Source organism: Diuraphis noxia, unplaced genomic scaffold (assembly GCF_037042655.1).
Source record: "Diuraphis noxia isolate RWA-SAM2 unplaced genomic scaffold, SU_Dnox_SAM2 contig0001, whole genome shotgun sequence".
In the NCBI taxonomy this organism is placed as follows: Eukaryota; Metazoa; Arthropoda; class Insecta; order Hemiptera; family Aphididae; genus Diuraphis; species Diuraphis noxia.
Window position 1 is genome coordinate 103,329,701 of NW_028301711.1, and position 20,138 is coordinate 103,349,838.

Below are 20,138 nucleotides of genomic sequence, written 5' to 3' on the forward strand. Positions count from 1 at the left end.
TTTACAATATTTGAGTATTGGTAATGCAATATTTTTTTAATAAAGAGTTATAATATGAATATAGAGTTAGAAATGCTACTAGTAGCTACTAAAATTACAATATTCACAGTAATTTATTGTATTGGTTAGGTTCTAAATAATATTCCTAACTATCACAATTTGAAAGTATTCAACAACATCGTAGTAATTTCTTGTTGGGACTATCGATGTAATTCATATTATTATATTATGTACCTAATGACTTATTGTTATGTATTTTTAGGTAATCGTATATCTGCTTATTTCTGACACGGTACGCAGCGACAGCCAGTACAAAGTACAGGTACCGTTGCGACCGGTCTACGACTTAATCAACCACCACCACGGGTGACAACGACGCGGCACCGTCAACTCTCCCTCCACGCCGCAAAGGCTAGGCGGGACGCCAAGACAAGTCACGCCGGACGAGTACCGGCCGCCGCCGATCGTGAACTCGTTCACCGACCGTCGTACCGACAACCGAAAAACGGACGATCAATACGACACACCGACTCGTGCGCGCTGACAACGACACTTAGTGTTATTTCATTTTCTTTTTGTTCATCCAATTGCTTAGCGAATAAACGTGGCCTAGCCACATTTCACCGTACCGTCAGTGTTAAGTTCTTGGGTGTTCCCTCACCACACCACTATTACCTTACCACACCTGACCGGCCGACGCTACACCACCTAAACACCAGCATCGCCGTGTCAAATTGGCCGGTTATGTGCCTGTTTGGGCATCGGTCGACCCATTCATATGCGGCCTTAATCGCTGTCACCGTAGATTTGATACTTATGTATCCATGTTGCTCACCTATGGTGTTAACGTTCGTTTCATCTTCGAGTCTCTTTATAATTAGCGATTCAAGCGCCTTTCCAAACGTGGGTACTAGACTGGTGGGCCTGTATGCCCCAGTGCATGTTCTATCCTTTTTGCCCGGTTTAGGAATGATTATCAGGTTCGCTTCTTTCCATGGCGTTGGGAACGTTTCCGACAGGAGGCATTGATTGAACAAATCAATGATCCTTTGGGAAAGCGTCGGCCAAGCTTTGCGGAGCATACCGCCCGTGATGCCGTCTTTGCCTGGGGCTTTATTAGGTTTTAGTTTCCAGATGGATGACCTAACTTCGTCGTACGTGGCATTTGTCATCGGGCGGCCGTCTTGAGGTGCCATGATTAACTCTGATGGTGTGTGGTCATCAGGCAGGAATGCATCCAGCAGAGTGTCTATTGTTTCCTCTATGTTTTTTGTGTATCGTCCCTCTTTATTTTTAAGGGTGGACGGCCCTTTATTCATGCTAGATCCTTTTTTGGCCCAGTTAAAGGCTTTTCCCCAGGTGTTTGTATTCGTTTCCTCGCTAAAGATCCTCCAGGCATCCATTTTTGCCGACCTTATTAAGTGCAGGTGCCTATTGCGAAGAGCGGCGTAATTAGGACTCTTGTTACGCCTGGCGAGATTTAATGTTCTTTTGGAGTCGCTTAGTTCGGCGGTCCACCAAGGTGGGAGCGTGGCCAGGTTCCTCCTTCGTCTCTTTAGAGGGATTGATTTAATTGCAGCATTTCTTATAATATTCGTTAGTGTCACGCACGTGTGTGTATATCAGTTACGGCGTCATCAGCTAGTTGATTGAGTTGTGCTAAGGTGTTTTGAAACTTAGACCAGTCCGCCTTCCCAACGTTAAAGGTTACGGTTTTTACCTTATTGGGGACGTTCATTTCTGTGTGTAATTCAAAGCTTAAGCTGTTGTGATCGCTGTCCGTGTCGTTCTCGACAGCCCAGTTTTTAATGTGTCGTTTCAGATTGGACGTGGTTAGAGTTAGGTCTATGTTTGATGAGCCCATCTGTGCTCGTTCGTACGTTGGTGTGCTATTGGGGGCGTTGTGTATGTGCAGCAGCAGATCGTCGATCATTTCCTCAATAGTTCTACCTCTGGCATTCGTATTTTGGTTGTGCCAGCGTGTGGAGTGGCCATTACTGTCTGCACATATCAGCAAGGAGCTATGATCTTGGGCGATGGAGCGTATCCTTTCGGTAAAGTCCGTGGTAGGTCTGTTGTACTTGAAGTACGCTGAGACCAGTACTACACTGGATTCATCTCTTCCGTTCGGACTAATTTTCGCCTCAGCCACATATTGCGACGTGTGTTGCGCAATATTTATGCATTTAATTCTGTCGCATGTAATAATGATCGCTGCACCGGGCTTGTCGAAATTTGACACCTGCCGGCATTTTTCAAAGTTGACTACTAGGCCGTTTTCGTTTGTTGGTGGCTCTTGTACCAAAATTATGTCTGTCTTTTCTTTGATTACTCGGTCACGTAATTGTTCAGAGGCTGTCTGTTGACCGTTCAAGTTTAATTGGATAATTTTAATGTGATTCATGGTTGGCCGCATTAGGTCAGTCTGCGCAAGTAGACCATCGGATAGGCACAGTGACAACCGATAGGGACAGTATGGTAATGGCGGTTAATACCGACTACCAAACAGTCTCTGTCGCGGTTCAAAACCAGTTGTCCCGCACAACCGATTGCAATACAAATAATAACGGTACGCGAACACGCCCGGACAAAATTCCGACCCCTGCGGTCGAACTCGAATTTCCGTCAGGCTTCGTAACTGCTTTATTAGATTCGCAGGCGCAAAAATCGTATGTAAGCCCAGCCGTAGCCCGTAAATACGGTGCATCACACATTTACGGGCAAACAGGCACAGTCCGAATGGCGGATGGTCACACGGCGTCAACCAATGGCACCTCCACATTCGAAGCTAGAATAGGGGCGCTCAATATCAAATTCGAAGCAACTATTTTAGACAACTTGTATTGCGACGCGTTACTAGGACATGACTTTCTCGTAGATAACGAAGTCTCTTGGGATTACGCCGCGTGTACAATACACATGGGTAGGCAAATTCGTACGTACGTCGACATGCTGGAAAGGGAAGTCACAACCACCCACCACTAGTCTTGACTTTTCTCAATTAGAATTTGGAAACGACAACGAAACTCGCACGATACTTACCGAAGTATTAAACAAATACGCGGTAGTATTCAGTGAAAAAGTAGGACGTACCAAATTAATTGAACATGAAATTTTGCTTAAAGACCCGACACCGATCGCGTTAAAACCATATCTATACCCACAACAGAAACAAAATGCTGTCGACAATATGGTGCGCGATATGGAACTTCAAGGGCTCGTGGAACCAAGCTCCTCGCCGTGGGCCGCGCCAGTAGTTTTGGCAAAGAAAAAAGACAGTTCATACCGTCTCTGTGTCGACTACAGGCGGCTCAACGACGTGACGGAATCCGATGCATACCCAATGCCTGATTTAAATAAAATGATTAGGCAAATGCGGGGTGCAAAAATTTTCAGTGTACTTGACTTGCGGAGCGGATACTGGCAGGTACCGCTCCACGAAAAGGCACGAAAATACACGCCTTTTCGGACACGTAGAGGTCTGTTCCAATTTAGAGTCCTCCCTTTCGGTCTAAAAAATAGTCCAATGACGTTCGTGAGGCTCATGAATGAAGTCATGAGAGGGTACCAGGACGAGTTCGTACAAGTATACCTAGATGATATAGTTGTATTTTCAAGAAACGAGTACGAACACCAGGCCCACTTAGACAAGGTTCTCGAGCGTCTCAAACGGTTCGGACTAATGTGCAACACAAAAAAATGTAAAATCGGTCTTCGCGAAATTTCATTTTTGGGGCACATTGTAGACTCGGAAGGGATACAAAAACAACCGGAAAAATTGGTCTGCATAGACAATTTTCCGGTTCCAAAAAAGGTTAAGGACGTAAGAAAATTTTTGGGAGTGTGCAACTGGTACAACCAGTTCGTGGATAATTACGCGGACTCCATAGCACCCCTAACAAATTTATTGAAACAGGGAGTAAGGTGGAAGTGGACCGATGTAGAACATCAAAAATTGATAGGCCCACCCACACCGCCGACGACCAATTTTGACTTCGAAAGGGACCACATCTTCTCTATACATGACAACCACGTTAGGGACGACACACCACTCACCGCAATCACGCTCGGAAAGTGGCAGGCCGAGGACACTGCGATCCGCGATATGATTGCCAATATCACGTTAGGCGGCCCAGCGCGTAACACACGGAGCGCCAAGTCGAAAATCGACACATATGTCTTTTCGGACGGCCTCTTACGTGTGAACATTGGCCCTAACACCCCCGTCGCGATACCAAAATCCAAAGCACAACATGTGATATGGAGGTATCACGACCACGTCTTATTTAACCACCCGGGTTGGAAAGAGACATACAGGGCGGTTCGACAACGGTATTATTGGAAAGGTCAGAAAAACGACGTGAAGTTATATGTCGGTGCATGTCACGTTTGCGCGTGCACGAAACCACTTAACTCGCGCCCAAACGATCCGATACAACCCAGAACCCCCCGACAACCATGGGAAGTTATCAGTATCGATTTGATGGGACCATATCCACGTTCCAGTAAGGGAAAATCGTACATACTGGTAGCAACCGACTGTTTTAGTAGGTGGACCGAGGCTTACCCCCTAGGCACAGCAACCTCTAAAACAATAATCGAAACACTGGCCGATGAAACTAAAGATATTACTTAGACGGAGCAATTGTCTATAGTAATTAGATATTATTGCCAAGGTGAAATAAAAGAAAGATTTTTAGGTTTTACTCCTTTAAAAAAATTAGATGCTAACTCCTTATTTGTACATATCAAAAACCTATTATGTGATTGTAAAATTGATATAAATAAGTGTGTTGCACAAACGTATGAGGGTGCTAATGTGATGAGGGGACATATTAGTGGTGTTCAAGCACTTTTCAGAAAAGAAGTTCCCTATACTTATTATATTCATTGTAACAACCACAGACTTAATTTAGTATTAGTAGATGTAGCTAAAAATGTAGAAGAAGCCGATAAATTTTTTTTATTACTTCAAGATATTTATGTTTTCATGTCTGGATCAACAATACACAGTAAATTTATGGAGCTACAGAAAAAAGTTGGAAAATGTAAACCTATTGAATTAAAACGGTTATGTATGACTAGATGGTCTTCTCAAATTCATTCTTGTAGAGCCTTAAAATCTGTTTTAGATATTGTTTTGTTGCTTTTAAATAATATAGTTTTAGAAAAACCAGATAGATCTTTAGAAGCTGTTGGTTTATTGAATATGATCGATTTCCAGTTTATATATTTATGTAATGATTTACTGTCTGAAATTCATATTGTTATTAAATATCTCCAAGATGTAAATGCAGATATAAGTTGAGCTATTATTTTAATACAAGCAACTAATGAATCACTTAATAATCTTAGAAATAATCAGGAAGCCCATCACAATTTGTATAAAGAAGTAGAGAAGAAAGCTATTTCACTAAGTATAAAACTTCCATCCGATCAACAACAACAAAACAGAGCCAAAAAAGTGCCTAAATATTTGGAAAAATGTGTATGTACTGTTCAAAATTTAGAGAAACAAAGCAACACATCAGAAGATGATTATAAAGTAAATATTTATAATCTTATTTTAGATAGAATGATTTCTGAAATTGATAAACGATTTATGCATAATGAAAAGTTCTTGAGTAGTATTACAGCATTACATCCACAATCTCCACATTTTTTGAAATATGATGATATTGAACCATTAGCTATACCTTATTCTTCTGATTGCAGTAGTATCAAATCTGAGTTAAATATATTAAAAAATGCATTGAAAAAATATGAAAAAATAAATAATACTTCTATAAACAATATATACCAATTTCATAGTTTTTTGAAGCTTTATGAAATAGCATTTTCTGAGATGTATAAATTGTGTAGTATAGTAATTACAATCCCCGTTTTATCGGCAGCTTGTGAACGCACATTTTCATGCATGAAAAGAGTTGAGAAAAACTACTTGAGAAATTCTATGAATCATGACTTAATGTCCAGTTTAAGTATAATTTCAATAGAAAAAGATGAAGGCAAACAATTAAATATTGATGAAGTTATTGATACATTTTCTAATGCACCTAAAAATAGGAAGATAACATTAAAATAAATAAATTATATATATATACAGGGTGATTCTTTTATCATGAACCAGTAAATATCTCGGTAAGTATTAGGAATTTTAATATAAATTTTTTTTTAAACTTAATAGATTTTACTGTTTTACAATGTGTTATAATTTTAACTACCTCCCTTATTTAGTAAAACACTATAAACTTTCAATTTTCAAATGGAAATACCTATTTTCTATAACGAAAATCTGTAAGCATATAGAAAAAAAAAATTTTAACGTTTACAGAATTTAATTTGAGTAATCCGTTAGCGACTTATTAATGCTTAAAAATTCGTTAAATTTACTGCTACTGGTCAATTTATTAAGCCCAACAGTCAAAACCAGAAGTAAAAACGAAATTAAATCTAAATTTAATGATACCCATAACAGTCATAATCGATAATAACAATAAATTAATAGTAGGTTTAAGTACCATGTACAAAGGTCGTACGAATTGGACCTACCTATCCTATCCCCGCTCTCAGCCGAACATCGAGTGTCGAGTGAACAACGTATAAATATAACATTTTACAATTTACCAAAATGGTTACACAATAAACCACTGGTTACTGATTCTTGGTATACGGTTTAATCACTTATTACATTTGTAGATAAACGAGAATTAACGGTTAATCAACACCACGGTCTTATAGTTTAGGATTATTATCTATAAGCCTTGAATTAACAAATGTCAACATTTAACAGCACGATTGCACGACCATCTTAAATCGTGATCAACATTCCTCAGTAATTTTTGTAGGTATAAGTTGTTGTAATTTGTAAACTGTTTCTGAAAACAAGTGTTTAATGTAAAATTCTCACTACCGAATAGGTATTAATTGTGATTCGTTAAACCTTTGATAAGCGGGAATTAACAACATGAAAATTTGCGTATAGCCCTCATAGACAATATTGTCATGTATTTTTGTATTTTTAAATTGATTTATTGGTTAAACTAATCAACAATCAACTATATTTTTGAAATAATGTTACTATTAATAATAATAATTTTATTTTGTTGTTCAATAAGTAAATTGATATATCAAAGGTAAGTTAAATCAAAGTAACTAAGTAGGATGTTGATTTATTTTATTAATGTAGGACACCTATATGTACACGTCATGCATACTGAATTAATACCTATTGGGTATTGGTAAAATATTCTTTTTAAATATGGTCTTATTTAATTACTGGTTACTTTTTCTGTCTAATTACTATTAGAATAAGAAATTAAATTAAAATACAATGCATATAAGCTGTTCATTTAAGTTTATTTACAATAATATTGTTTTAATAAATGTTCAAATTGATGACCATCCACTTCTAAACAAATTGCCAGTCTTCTAAGTAATTCATTTGTAGTAGCTTTTACTAACACATGACTTGGGATGTTTGAACAAGCATCTTTAATTTTCTGTTTCAGATCTTCTACATTAGATGGCATTTCCTTATAAACTACACTTTGAAGATATCCCCAAAGGAAATAATCTGGTGAAGTCAAATCAGGACTACGAGGTGGCCAACATATTTCTGGACTGTATGTTCCCATCCATTTTGACCCAAATGTTGAATTTAAATACTGAATAACAGTGCCTTTATTATGGGCTGGAGCACCATCCTGCTGCCAAAGTAAATCTTTTCGCCGTGATAAAGGTACATCCTCCAAAAGAATAGGGAGATCATTTTTTAAAAAATTTAAATATTTATCACCATTTAAATTTCCAGAAAAAAAAAAATGGGCCAATCAATCTGTCATAAAAAATACCACACCAAACGTTAATGCCATAACGTTCTTGGAAATTCTTCTCTATATGCCAGTGAGGGTTACCATTTGACCAGTAACGCATATTCTGACGATTCACATTGCCATTATTGTGAAACTTTGCTTCATCGGTGCAACATATCCTTTCCAAGAATTGAGGATTATCTTCAATTTCAACAAGTACCTTGTGTTTTATACAACATAGGTTAATAAGAAAATTTTTAAAAATTAAAATTAAATAATATGTACCTTGGCAACCCAAACCAAGCGACGCTCACAATCATCAAATCTCAAATGCTGTACAGTGTGCCGTTTATATGGATAATATTTATTTTTCTTTGCAATTCTCTGAACTGAACTATAAGAAATTCCTATTTGTTCTAAATAAACAATAATAAACCAAAATAATTGTATGTGTCTATGTTTTTTTTTGTATTTATTTTATTTACTTACTCGATAATAATCTTAAAGATATATTTGGATTTTCCTCAAACGCCTGTAAAACAATTTCTGAATATCCTTCTGTAGTTTTTGTTAATTTTCTTTTTTTTTGATTATTAAAACTCCCATTAGATTTTAAGTTTTGTTCTAATCTTGAAAATATGCTTGAATTTGGGACATGTCTCTCAAGCCCATATCGTTGACTGTATAATAAAACAGCTTTTCTTTTGTTTTTTCCACTTTCCAAAAAACATTCCCACATGTCCAATTTTTCATTTGACGTGTAGAACATTGTGACTGCAGAGATCTTAATACAACTTATTTTGTATATAATTTTAAGTTTAAATACAATATTGGTATTAAAATAATTTTATATTATATTTAATATTATAAAAACCTGTTTTTTGTTATCAAAATCATGAGTAGGTAGGTAGGTACTTATTGTAATTTTTTTTTATCGTATTATACACATTTATATGTATTTTGGATTTTCCTAATAACTGTACTATACATAATATATTTGTATGGGTCTAGGCAAAAATAGCGAAACAATTAACCGCGAATGTAAAAATCGCGAATTGATAATAACGAAAATAAAAATAGCGATTTTTTAAAAAAGCGATTATGCATAATAGCGAAACTGCAGATTTTTATAATTTCTTTTTCAAATACTATAAAACATATAATAAAACTAAAACTTTTACTAAAACTTAAATACTTGATAAAACTTATTTTTACCTGTAATTTCTGGCGCAATTAATACATACCCACTACGTAACCACGGACGTATCGGGTTATCGTCAATGTGCTATCTTAGTTACTATTATGACTATTTTGATATTGGATATATACCGAGATAAGATTGTCAATCGTATTATATTTGAGCTGACACAATTTAATACAGTTGTAGTTCGATAGTGCGTAAATGTGTGTAGCTTGTACTATTTAACTTAATATTTTCGTTCGTTAAAAAAAAAGTGTGCAGTGAAAAAATATTTTAATATTATTTTCAATGGAATTTGTAAAAAGTAATAAAAATAAGGATTTATTATTGTATAGTGGCTTTTTGCATCGTGAAGATAGAAAACAAAATAACACAATATATTGGCGTTGCGTTGAAAGTTCATGTAAAGGTAGAATTATTACGATAAACGGAGAAATTAAAAGTCAACCTAAGGATAACTCACATAATCATGTTCCCGATCCATGTAAAATCCAACGCAAAATGGCTGTGAATAAGATAAAAGAAGCGGCTGTTCATACACAAAATACTCCACATGATATAATCAGTACTGTTCAAATATTACCTGGAGTAGCCGGTGAAATGCCATCAGTTCATCATTTAAAACACATTATACGAAGAGTTCGGACACGTAACCAATGTGCACCACCTATTCCGAAAACCGTGAGTGACCTTAAAATTGCTGATGAGTATACTAAAACGATGAAAGGAGAACAATTTTTAATATTTGACAGTGGAGCATCACAAGATCGAATTTTAATATTTTCGACCGAAAATAATTTAAAATTAATGGATCAATCAGCTAATTGGTTAGTCGATGGAACTTTTAAAACGGTACCTTCACTTTTTTATCAGTTATTCACTATTCATGTACTTATTCAACAAGGTGACCAAACAGTTAGTCCTACCATTTATGCATTATTAACCGATAAATCCCAATTAACATACACGCGTTTTCTTAAATATTTATTAGAAATAAAACCATCTTTAAATCCTACATCGGTAATAATGGATTTTGAAAATGCCTCAATCAATGCATTCAAAACTGTTTTTCCACATGCTGAACAACAAGGTTGTTTTTTTCATTTTTCTAAATGTATGTGGCGACAAATTCAAAATGTTGGTCTAGTCGAAAATTATATTAATAATGCTAACTTTGCTCTTCATATTCGTATGCTAGCTGCTTTGCCCTATGTTCCACCAGATAACGTTATTAATGCATACGAAGAAATTTTAGAAACACAATTTTATGTTGAAAATGAAGACCTGGTAATGCCATTCTTGGATTATTTCGAGGATAACTGGGTAGGAAAAATAACAGGAAGACGAAAAACTCGACGACAGCCAAGATATCCTATTCATATTTGGAATTGTCACTATTCAGCCAAAAATGGTCTTCCAACAACAAACAACGCTATTGAAGGATGGCACAGAGGATTTACATCTGTTATTGGTTCGTATTATTTTATTAATAATTAGTATCTTTAGTAATAGAATAAATATTCTTTAGGAGCAAGCCACCCTAATATATGGAAATTCATAGATGGAATTAAGAAAGTTCAAAATATAGAAGAATTAAAACGAGAGCAATATATAGCTGGAGAACAACCACGGAAAAAAAAAAGTACAAGGACTGTAATAAAAGAATTCATTCATTAGTTACAAATTATAATACTAATGAGAATAAGAACTTCATAAAAGGTATAGCATATAATTTGTCACTGAATGCCTAGATATAATTATATTTAAATTAAATATAATTACCTATTTTATTTAAAATTATTATTATTAATACTATAAATACTTATTATTAGAACTTAACGATATTATAATTATAATGAATGTAATTTAATCTCATTTATAAACTATTTTTATCTATTTTTTATTGTAATAAATATATTTGATTTTCGCTATTATGTATTTTCGCTTTTTTTTACAATTCGCTATTTTTATTTTCGCTATTATCAATTCGCGATTTTTACATTCGCGGTAATTGTTTCGCTATTTTGGCCGGATACCATTTGTATGTTTCATAACACTTAAAGATTAATCTTGTACTTTTACCCATGTATCTTGGATTTTCCTAATTGTTTGTCGGTTCATTGTATACAGAGTGTATTATAACACTAGACAACATTTTAAATTATAAATATATGTATAATTAAATCAATTATTAGTTATTTCTTTATTTGTTAATATTATTGTTATTCTTTAAATACAAATTTAAAAAGTAATTGAGGTTTCTTTTGGTAAAAAAAAAAAACAAATTATAATGAGGATTAGCCATCAAGTAAACTTTAATTTATGTTACTAAGAACATTCTGTATGTATCATAATTGTACATGATTGTACCTTTATAGTTTGGTAATAAAGATATCTGTATACCAGGAATATTGTCACCATTTGGCATTTACCTCGAGAGTTGTTTTAAACATTTTGTTTATAACAAATATTGTTAGCTTTTGGCTTTTACCTTGAGTAAGTACCTAAAGAATTGTTTTCGAAAATATGTCTGTCACATCAACGGAAAGTAAGTTAACGGATAATGATTATATATTGTCACGTTATTTACATTACAAATCTGTTTGCAAAAAATTTGTAAAACACAATGAAGATTTAGAACAGGTAATTATTTTCTTTACTATTAGGCAGTGTTGTGAAAAATACTTTTAAAAAGTATTTAAGTAATATTAAAATTAAAAAATTAATAAAAATTAAAATAAAGTATTCAAAATACCTACTTTTCAGAACTATTGGAAATAATCTTCAAATACAAAAAAAAATCTTTTTAGTTCTGAAATAATTTTGTATAGTCAAAATAGCATTTAAGTACTTCTAAATAAAATATTCTAAATTTGAATACTTTTACTCAAATACTTTACAACGCTGCCATTAGGGCTAACATTTTAAATTAATAAATATTTTAGGAACTACATACAACTAAGAATAAGATGGAATTGAAAAATCTAGAACTGAATGATGCTTTAAGTCTTTTAGATGAAAAAAATAAAGAAATTGATGAAATTAAAATTGAAATGGTATGTATATTTACATACAACATTATTCTGACCTATGCTAATCCGGAATTGTATTTTATATAGGTATGGAATATAATTAATTGCTTTAAAAATGTTAGTTCACTTATAAGTTACATTTATGTAAAAGAATTATTTTTAAAAATGTTAATAGTTTTTAAAATAATGATTGGTTTATGATAAAACAAGCATCTTGTATAAGGGCCAACCCTACATCAAAATAGTATAGAAATTTAACAAATATTATTTAAAGACTAATGTATTTCAATTATTAACAAAATACCTTATATGTATATGTATATTGTATAATTATTTAGAAAAAAATTCAAGCTAAAAACCATTCAATGCAAAAGGATTATAACCAAATTGAAATAGAAAATAAAATTTTTTCAGCTGAGATAATTGATCTAAAATCACAATTAGTAAGCAATAAAAACAATTGTTGATGATAAATGTATAATAATTTATAATGTTTTTATAAATTAAGGAAGAAATGTCTCTATCAAATAAGGCGAAAGTATTGGCTCTGGAAACGATCAAAACAAATAATGATCCGCAAGTCTCCACATTTCAATCTCCTGCTAATAAAGGGAGCATAGAGTCAAAAAATTTGAGAAAAGTATGTGAATTTATATAGATAATATTTACCTTAGGTAAACCTAAAGGTAACATATTTTAGGTTTTTAATAATAAATATCTATTTGTATTGCTAACATTTTACTAGTGCGATTCTTGGTGGTGTCCTAAACATTCCGATTTAGGTACAAATAATTAGTAAGCAGTTAGACATCAAAACAGCTAAAGATAAAGAAGAAATTGATAAAGCTCTAAAACGGCAGAAGTATTGGAGTAGTCAAGGACAGGTAATTCATTCATGTACAATTTTTTTTTAAATTTACTATCATATTGTTTTATGAACAATTATGTATATTTGAAACAAAATTAATTGGGCTAATAATTATTTTTAGATTAAAAAAAATAATAAGTAGGTACATAACCCTAACTAGAGTTTACTACTTCAAAGTGTTTTCTTTTTAACATTTTAAAACCAAATAAATACATTTTTTATAATTTAATATCATATTTGTAAGTAATATTCTACCTATAATAATAAGCTCATCATACACGTATATTATACATATTATTTTGTATATTTTTTATTCATTTTTTTCTTAACATAATGTTTATACTTTGATTAAAAACTTTTTAGATAAGATGTTGCGTGATTGATCGAAAAACAGGAGTTGACACACATACAAAACCACCAAATTGCTGGATTCAATTCAAAAATGGTCTTAATTTGTCTGAGAAGTTTGAAAAATCTTTAAACATCACAAACAATTGTGTAATATCTTCAGATGAAGAATTTTAATTTTTATTGTTTTAAAATATGTATTTAATATACAATATAATATGTATGTACATTAATTTAATACATAACTTTACTTAAAAAAAATTAATACAATATTAAACACATATTTATTCATTTTAAAATTAACAATTTTAATGTAGGTATTTAATTAAAAAATAATTCATAAATATGTATATTTTACTAGAATTCAGGACTTAAAGCTAAGACTAAAGTAGTTAGAGGTCTATTCACACTTTTTTTTTTTTAGTTTTAAATTTGTTGATGCCCTTCCCATTCAATGATTTCTATTCATTAAAAATAAATAGTAATCTATGTAACCATTGGCAGTGGCGTTAAAGGCAATGATCTTGTTTGTGCCAATATGGCAAAATAGCAATAGTTGTCAATCGGTCATGTTAAGTTTGTTTTCTTATTGCTTTTTCCTACTGTAAATTTTTCCCATGTTTTCGTGTCACCTACCCTGCGGATTGTGTTGGTACTCTCTTGTTTTTTGTATTGTTGTGCAGGTGACACTGTTATTCTGTAGCGTCCCAGCATACAGGAGGACAACCGAATGGTGTTGAGGTAGATGGATTGAGTGTTATAAGTATAACAACTTGATTTGTGATTAATTATTAGATATTTATTTGATTACTATGTAAATAAAACACTTTTACTGCACAAAATGATTTAATTGAAAAATATTCTAGGTCCGAATAATTAAATTGGACTGGTGTCTGGCGTGAAGGTGCTTGCTCTGACTCTGGTGGCTCACGTCTGAATTGGGTCTAATCGGGGCTCTCCTATATAGTCCATTAGTCCTACTCCCTGCGTTTCCTCTCCTATCGATAAGATAAGTATGTGTCCATGGCCTAGTCGCGCAAAAGCGTACGTGTGTAATTTTATGTTATCGCAGCTTCCCACGCTCGTGTGACCAGTCGGTCCACATCCTGGTTATTCGTGATACGTAATCTCAATAACCAAATGACATTTAAGCCTCTCTTTAGGTGTGCCCGTTTATACTACGATTTCATATTTAGCGTTTCGTAGAATTAAATTTAACGACGCCGACACTGCGATTTCATCTCGGTTATCATATTTAACATATCGTAGAATTAACTTTTACGATGCCGAATTTCCGAGAAATCTAGGAGTTCGGCCTTCGACACAGCTATTGAGGTCCTAAACTAACATAACTGGTTGGCGAAATCGCCATTGATAATGTTAATGAATGAACATACTTCAAATGTACCATAAATTGATCGAGTTCAGCAAATATATCTTTACAGATAAAGCATATTAAATCCATCTTTTAAATTAATGGAATTATTTTGACAAATTATTATACATAAATATGTTACAAAATATTGGTTTGAAAAAAAAAAGAATTAATAATTTAATAAAAAATAATAATAATAATAATATTAATATATAATTACTAAATTTTACTATGAGAATTTAAACAGTTAAATTAGAAATTAATGATGTCAGAGAAGAACATTTAACGTCACACTCATTATGAATATCATAGAGAAATTTTTGTAAAAAAGTCCAAACTAAAATAGATTGAATGGGATACTGTAAATTGAACACTTGGAAAATTTTAAAACATGTGTCTAATGCACGAACTATGTTATACAATTTACAATAGGTGTTGAAATAATATAAATAAAAGTCTTTTGTATCATCTAAATCAGCTCCAACAATGCAAATTAATGGTTATAGTTTTTCTTTTTTTTTTTTGTAAGCGTTGTCAATTCGTGATTGAATTTGAACATGTACCTAAGTCGTTCACTGAAACCACTTGTAATAAAAATGACGTTTTGGCATCGGAAATAGACGTTTTAACTACGCGTCGTTTGTTGGTAACAGGATCTATTTCAAATGATTTGGAAGTTGGAACCAATAGAGCATTCATTAAATCCAAAACTAGGTGATTTCTGGTTTCTGCAAAGGCAAAAATAAAATAATTCATTCATTAAATTAATTTAAAAAAGAGTTTAAATATTGTACCAAATATTGTACGCTTAAGCAATAATTTGCTGTTTCCATCTTTTATATTAGTGATCATTAACGGAATAATCTTAACAATAAATTGATCCCAGTTCACAAACAGTGAGTTTCCTTTTGAAGGATAAATATGATCAAAATCAATATCAATCTGAAATAAAATAAATCAAACAAATAATGTTAAAACAAATAAAAACTATAAGTGTTAAGCTTCAAAACGGTAAACTTGTAACATACATCTAAAAACAAAGCCAAACCATTAAATATAGGTACATTTATAACCTATAATTATGCCTATACTTAGAAAACAGTTCAAAAATTAAATAAAATAAAATATTACCAAACTGTAGGCAAATGACTGTTTCAAAATAGGCCATTCGTCAAGAATATCAACTATGTTAATATTTTGAGACAATAGATAATCTCTACGAATTTCACAAGTTTTTTGCCATTTTAAAGTTACTTCACTCATTGGTTCAACATTAAATTCAACATTCTTGACGAATGGCCTATTTTGAAACAGTCATTTGCCTACAGTTTGGTAATATTTTATTTTATTTAATTTTTGAACTGTTTTCTAAGTATAGGCATAATTATAGGTTATAAATGTACCTATATTTAATGGTTTGGCTTTGTTTTTAGATGTATGTTACAAGTTTACCGTTTTGAAGCTTAACACTTATAGTTTTTATTTGTTTTAACATTATTTGTTTGATTTATTTTATTTCAGATTGATATTGATTTTGATCATATTTATCCTTCAAAAGGAAACTCACTGTTTGTGAACTGGGATCAATTTATTGTTAAGATTATTCCGTTAATGATCACTAATATAAAAGATGGAAACAGCAAATTATTGCTTAAGCGTACAATATTTGGTACAATATTTAAACTCTTTTTTAAATTAATTTAATGAATGAATTATTTTATTTTTGCCTTTGCAGAAACCAGAAATCACCTAGTTTTGGATTTAATGAATGCTCTATTGGTTCCAACTTCCAAATCATTTGAAATAGATCCTGTTACCAACAAACGACGCGTAGTTAAAACGTCTATTTCCGATGCCAAAACGTCATTTTTATTACAAGTGGTTTCAGTGAACGACTTAGGTACATGTTCAAATTCAATCACGAATTGACAACGCTTACAAAAAAAAAAAGAAAAACTATAACCATTAATTTGCATTGTTGGAGGCTGATTTAGATGATACAAAAGACTTTTATTTATATTATTTCAACACCTATTGTAAATTGTATAACATAGTTCGTGCATTCGACACATGTTTTAAAATTTTCCAAGTGTTCAATTTACAGTATCCCATTCAATCTATTTTAGTTTGGACTTTTTTACAAAAATTTCTCTATGATATTCATAATGAGTGTGACGTTAAATGTTCTTCTCTGACATCATTAATTTCTAATTTAACTGTTTAAATTCTCATAATAAAATTTAGTAATTATATATTAATATTATTATTATTATTATTTTTTATTAAATTATTAATTCTTTTTTTTTTCAAACCAATATTTTGTAACATATTTATGTATAATAATTTGTCAAAATAATTCCATTAATTTAAAAGATGGATTTAATATGCTTTATCTGTAAAGATATATTTGCTGAACTCGATCAATTTATGGTACATTTGAAGTATGTTCATTCATTAACATCATCAAGTTTTTATCACTGTGGTATATCGCATTGTTCACAAACTTTTTCAACTTATCGTACATTTTCTAAACATATGAAATGTGAAATGTTTAATAATATAAACTCTAATCATAATTTTAAAAATATTAATAATGATTCCTCAACTAAGATTGCAAATAATGCTAACACAAATATAGAAGGGATTTCTTTAATACATGAACCTTGTGTTGACTATTGATGATTGAGATATTGATGCTTTAAATAAATGTGCATTAAAATTTTCTACCCATTACTATGGGAAATTTAATTTCTCCAGAAAAGATGCTATCCAACTTCAACAAAATGTAACAAATATAATAACCATATCCATCGCTCATGAATTAAAGAAATTAATTGTTGACAATAACATTAAACAAAACAATGCACTTAAATCTATTATTAATTTCTGTGAAAATCCATTTGTAGAATTAGACGCTAAGTACAAATTTCTTAAATTTTTGCAAATTAATGATTATTATGAAAAGCCTAAAATTATTAATTTGGATAACACCATAGATGATGTGCGAATAAATAACATTAACACTGTTGATTAAAAAAAAGTCAAAGGAGTTATCTTACCATTAAAATTTCAATTTAGAAAATACTTTGAGGCACCAGGTATTTTAGATTCTTATATCAAAAATCAAGATTTATTGAAAAATGACAATGGATTTACAAATTTCTTTAATAGTCAATTATGGAAAGATGAAATATTGTTGTTCAATGAGGATGGTGTTATTTATATACCCTACTTCTTATATTTTGATGATTTTGTGGTGAACAATCCATTGGGTTCACATTCATCTTCTATTTTAGGTGTTTATTATTCATTTCCCACAGCTCCTGAAGGACTAAAATCAAATTTAAATAATATTTTTGTAGCTGCCTTATTTAACTACAAAGATGTAAAATTGATAGGAAATGACAAATGTTTTTATTTTTTGGTCGATGAAATTAATGAACTACAAAGTCATGGAATAAAATTAACATTAAATGATGGAAAACAATTTAAGATTAAATTTCTGTTAGGTCTAGTTGTTGGAGATAACCTTGGAGTAAATAGTGTTTTGGGATTTGTAAGGTCATTTTCATCAAATTATTTCTGTCGTTTTTGTATTTCTGACAAAAAAAGTACTCAAGTACTTGCCAATGAAAATATTAACTTACTCCGTAACAAACAAAATTATGATGAACATGTTAAGACTAATAATTGTCAAATTACTGGTATATATGAAGAATCTATATTTAATAAAGTATATTACTTATGTTGTTAATAACTATGCAGTGGATATAATGCATGATATTTATGAGGGAATTTGTGTATACGATATGAACCATATCATATGTAATTTAATTAATTTGAGGTTTTTTAGTTTGGAAACATTAAATAGTAGAAAACAAGGATTTAATTATGGTGACACTGAAATTGGAAACATGTCCCCTTCTATAAAGCAAATTAAAATAAATACATTAAAATTCAAAATGTCTTCAAGAGAAATGCAGATATTTATTCATTTTTTTCCTCTTCTAATAGGAGACTTAGTCCCTGAAAATAATCAAATTTGGTTGTTTTTAGTTAATTTTATTGAGATGATTGATTTACTGTTGTTACCAAAATTTAGTAATCAAATTATTTTAAATTTAGAAAAACATATCACGTATCATAATAATAAATAGGTATACTGAGTTATTTCAAGGTTCATTAAAGCCTAAACATCATTTAATTATCCACTATTGTAATATAATAAAAAAGTCAGGGCCCTTAAAATATTTATGGAGTTATAGATTTGAGTCTAAGCATAGACAACTTAAAACATACATCAAAAACATAACTTCAAGAGTTCATATTCCTATTTCGTTAGGTATAAAATATTCCATTAATTTTTCTGATTATATTTTAAATTTAAGCAACAGTTCTTGTATCTCGACAAATTTAGGCTCTCCACTTAGTTCATGTGAATATTTTGAAAAAATTAAAATTTTGTTTTCACCTAATGATTTGACTGCACTTGATCAGGCTCTTTGTTATGACCAAATTGTATACAACAACACAGTGTATAAAATCAATAATATACTTACAGCTTTATTTGACAATACAACATTAGTATATAAATTTAAAAAAAATATATGTCTTGATGAGAAAGTATTGTTTTTATGTAATACTTTAAATGTACTCTCTTATAACAAACATTTTGTTAGTTATGTTGTCTCAAGTATTGATACTGGACTATATGTTTTAAAAAGTATTACAGATTTCATGGGTCCTCCAGTTCATTTATATTATCTTAATAATAAAGACACTGTAATACGTTTAAAACATTACTTTATATAAAAATTTATTTTTATTTATTAAAATACATTATTTTATTTTGTTTATAGTATAACCATAAAGATTATACATATTATACAACAGTATTTTTTTATATCAACCTAGGTATGTACAATTAAACTTTTTTTACTTTGTTCAATCTTATACAAAATTATAAGGAACTTAGGTATTATTATCTCAGTTATTAATAATTTTAGTGTATTTTATTTAATATGTTTATTTTTATTTTTTGATAAACAAATAGCTGTAATATATTTGAGCATAATTTTGATGTACATTTAAATTTAGTATATTCAATATATAACATAGGTATTTGACAATATTTTTACCGTTTGTGTTTGTTTATATTTTTATTTTTTATTTTTATTATGTCATTCCTGTAACCAGGGGCTTATATTGTATATTATATTTAATATTATGCTTGAATAACAATAAATTGTTCAAATGATTTATTTTTAAACAATGTATCTATATTTTTATTTTATTTATCTATAATCCGATAAGTAACTTTAGAACTTACATTAAGCATTTTGTTTAAATAACAATACCTTGTTTATAAATCGTATTAGGTAATAATTTACTTCAAAACAATAAAAACTTAACTTTTACTATAATATATTATTTTATTATAATTTTCAAAGAAGAAATCATAGTTTTTATGAAAAAAAAGTAATTTGTTTTAAAATCAAGA

General features: G+C 30.9%; 3 protein-coding genes across 3 annotated transcripts; 2 read left to right on the top strand and 1 right to left on the bottom strand.

The window, feature by feature from the left end:
* The first annotated feature begins 4,822 nt into the window (after positions 1 to 4,822).
* LOC107172690 (uncharacterized) lies at positions 4,823 to 6,085 on the top strand. Its single transcript, XM_089215483.1, has 3 exons — positions 4,823 to 5,223; positions 5,356 to 5,714; positions 5,895 to 6,085. The coding sequence occupies exons 1-3, from the start codon at positions 4,823 to 4,825 to the stop codon at positions 6,083 to 6,085; spliced, it is 951 nt and encodes a 316-aa protein (XP_089071609.1).
* A 3,147-nt stretch (positions 6,086 to 9,232) lies between these two features.
* On the top strand, positions 9,233 to 10,701 carry LOC149063012 (uncharacterized). Its single transcript, XM_089227631.1, has one exon. The coding sequence runs from the start codon at positions 9,304 to 9,306 to the stop codon at positions 10,510 to 10,512; it is 1,209 nt and encodes a 402-aa protein (XP_089083757.1). The 5' UTR covers positions 9,233 to 9,303; the 3' UTR covers positions 10,513 to 10,701.
* A 4,471-nt stretch (positions 10,702 to 15,172) lies between these two features.
* Positions 15,173 to 16,020, bottom strand: LOC149063013 (uncharacterized). The gene is made up of 4 exons (XM_089215484.1): positions 16,001 to 16,020; positions 15,770 to 15,938; positions 15,433 to 15,580; positions 15,173 to 15,366 (listed from the first exon to the last, which is right to left on the bottom strand). The coding sequence occupies exons 1-4, from the start codon at positions 16,018 to 16,020 to the stop codon at positions 15,173 to 15,175; spliced, it is 531 nt and encodes a 176-aa protein (XP_089071610.1).
* Positions 16,021 to 20,138: the final 4,118 nt, after the last annotated feature.

Coding starts and splice junctions, on each gene's coding strand:
- LOC107172690 (XM_089215483.1), top strand. CDS start 4,823: ATGAGGGGACATATTAGTGGTGTTCAAGCACTTTTCAGAAAAGAAGTT. Junction 5,224..5,355: donor TTGAATATGATCGATTTCCA/GTTTATATATTT, acceptor TAATAATCTTAG/AAATAATCAGGAAGCCCATC. Junction 5,715..5,894: donor ACCTTATTCTTCTGATTGCA/GTAGTATCAAAT, acceptor TTTTATCGGCAG/CTTGTGAACGCACATTTTCA.
- LOC149063012 (XM_089227631.1), top strand. CDS start 9,304: ATGGAATTTGTAAAAAGTAATAAAAATAAGGATTTATTATTGTATAGT.
- LOC149063013 (XM_089215484.1), bottom strand. CDS start 16,020: ATGCCTATACTTAGAAAACA. Junction 15,581..15,769: donor AGTCATTTGCCTACAGTTTG/GTAATATTTTAT, acceptor ATTTTATTTCAG/ATTGATATTGATTTTGATCA. Junction 15,367..15,432: donor GCTTAAGCGTACAATATTTG/GTACAATATTTA, acceptor TTGCCTTTGCAG/AAACCAGAAATCACCTAGTT.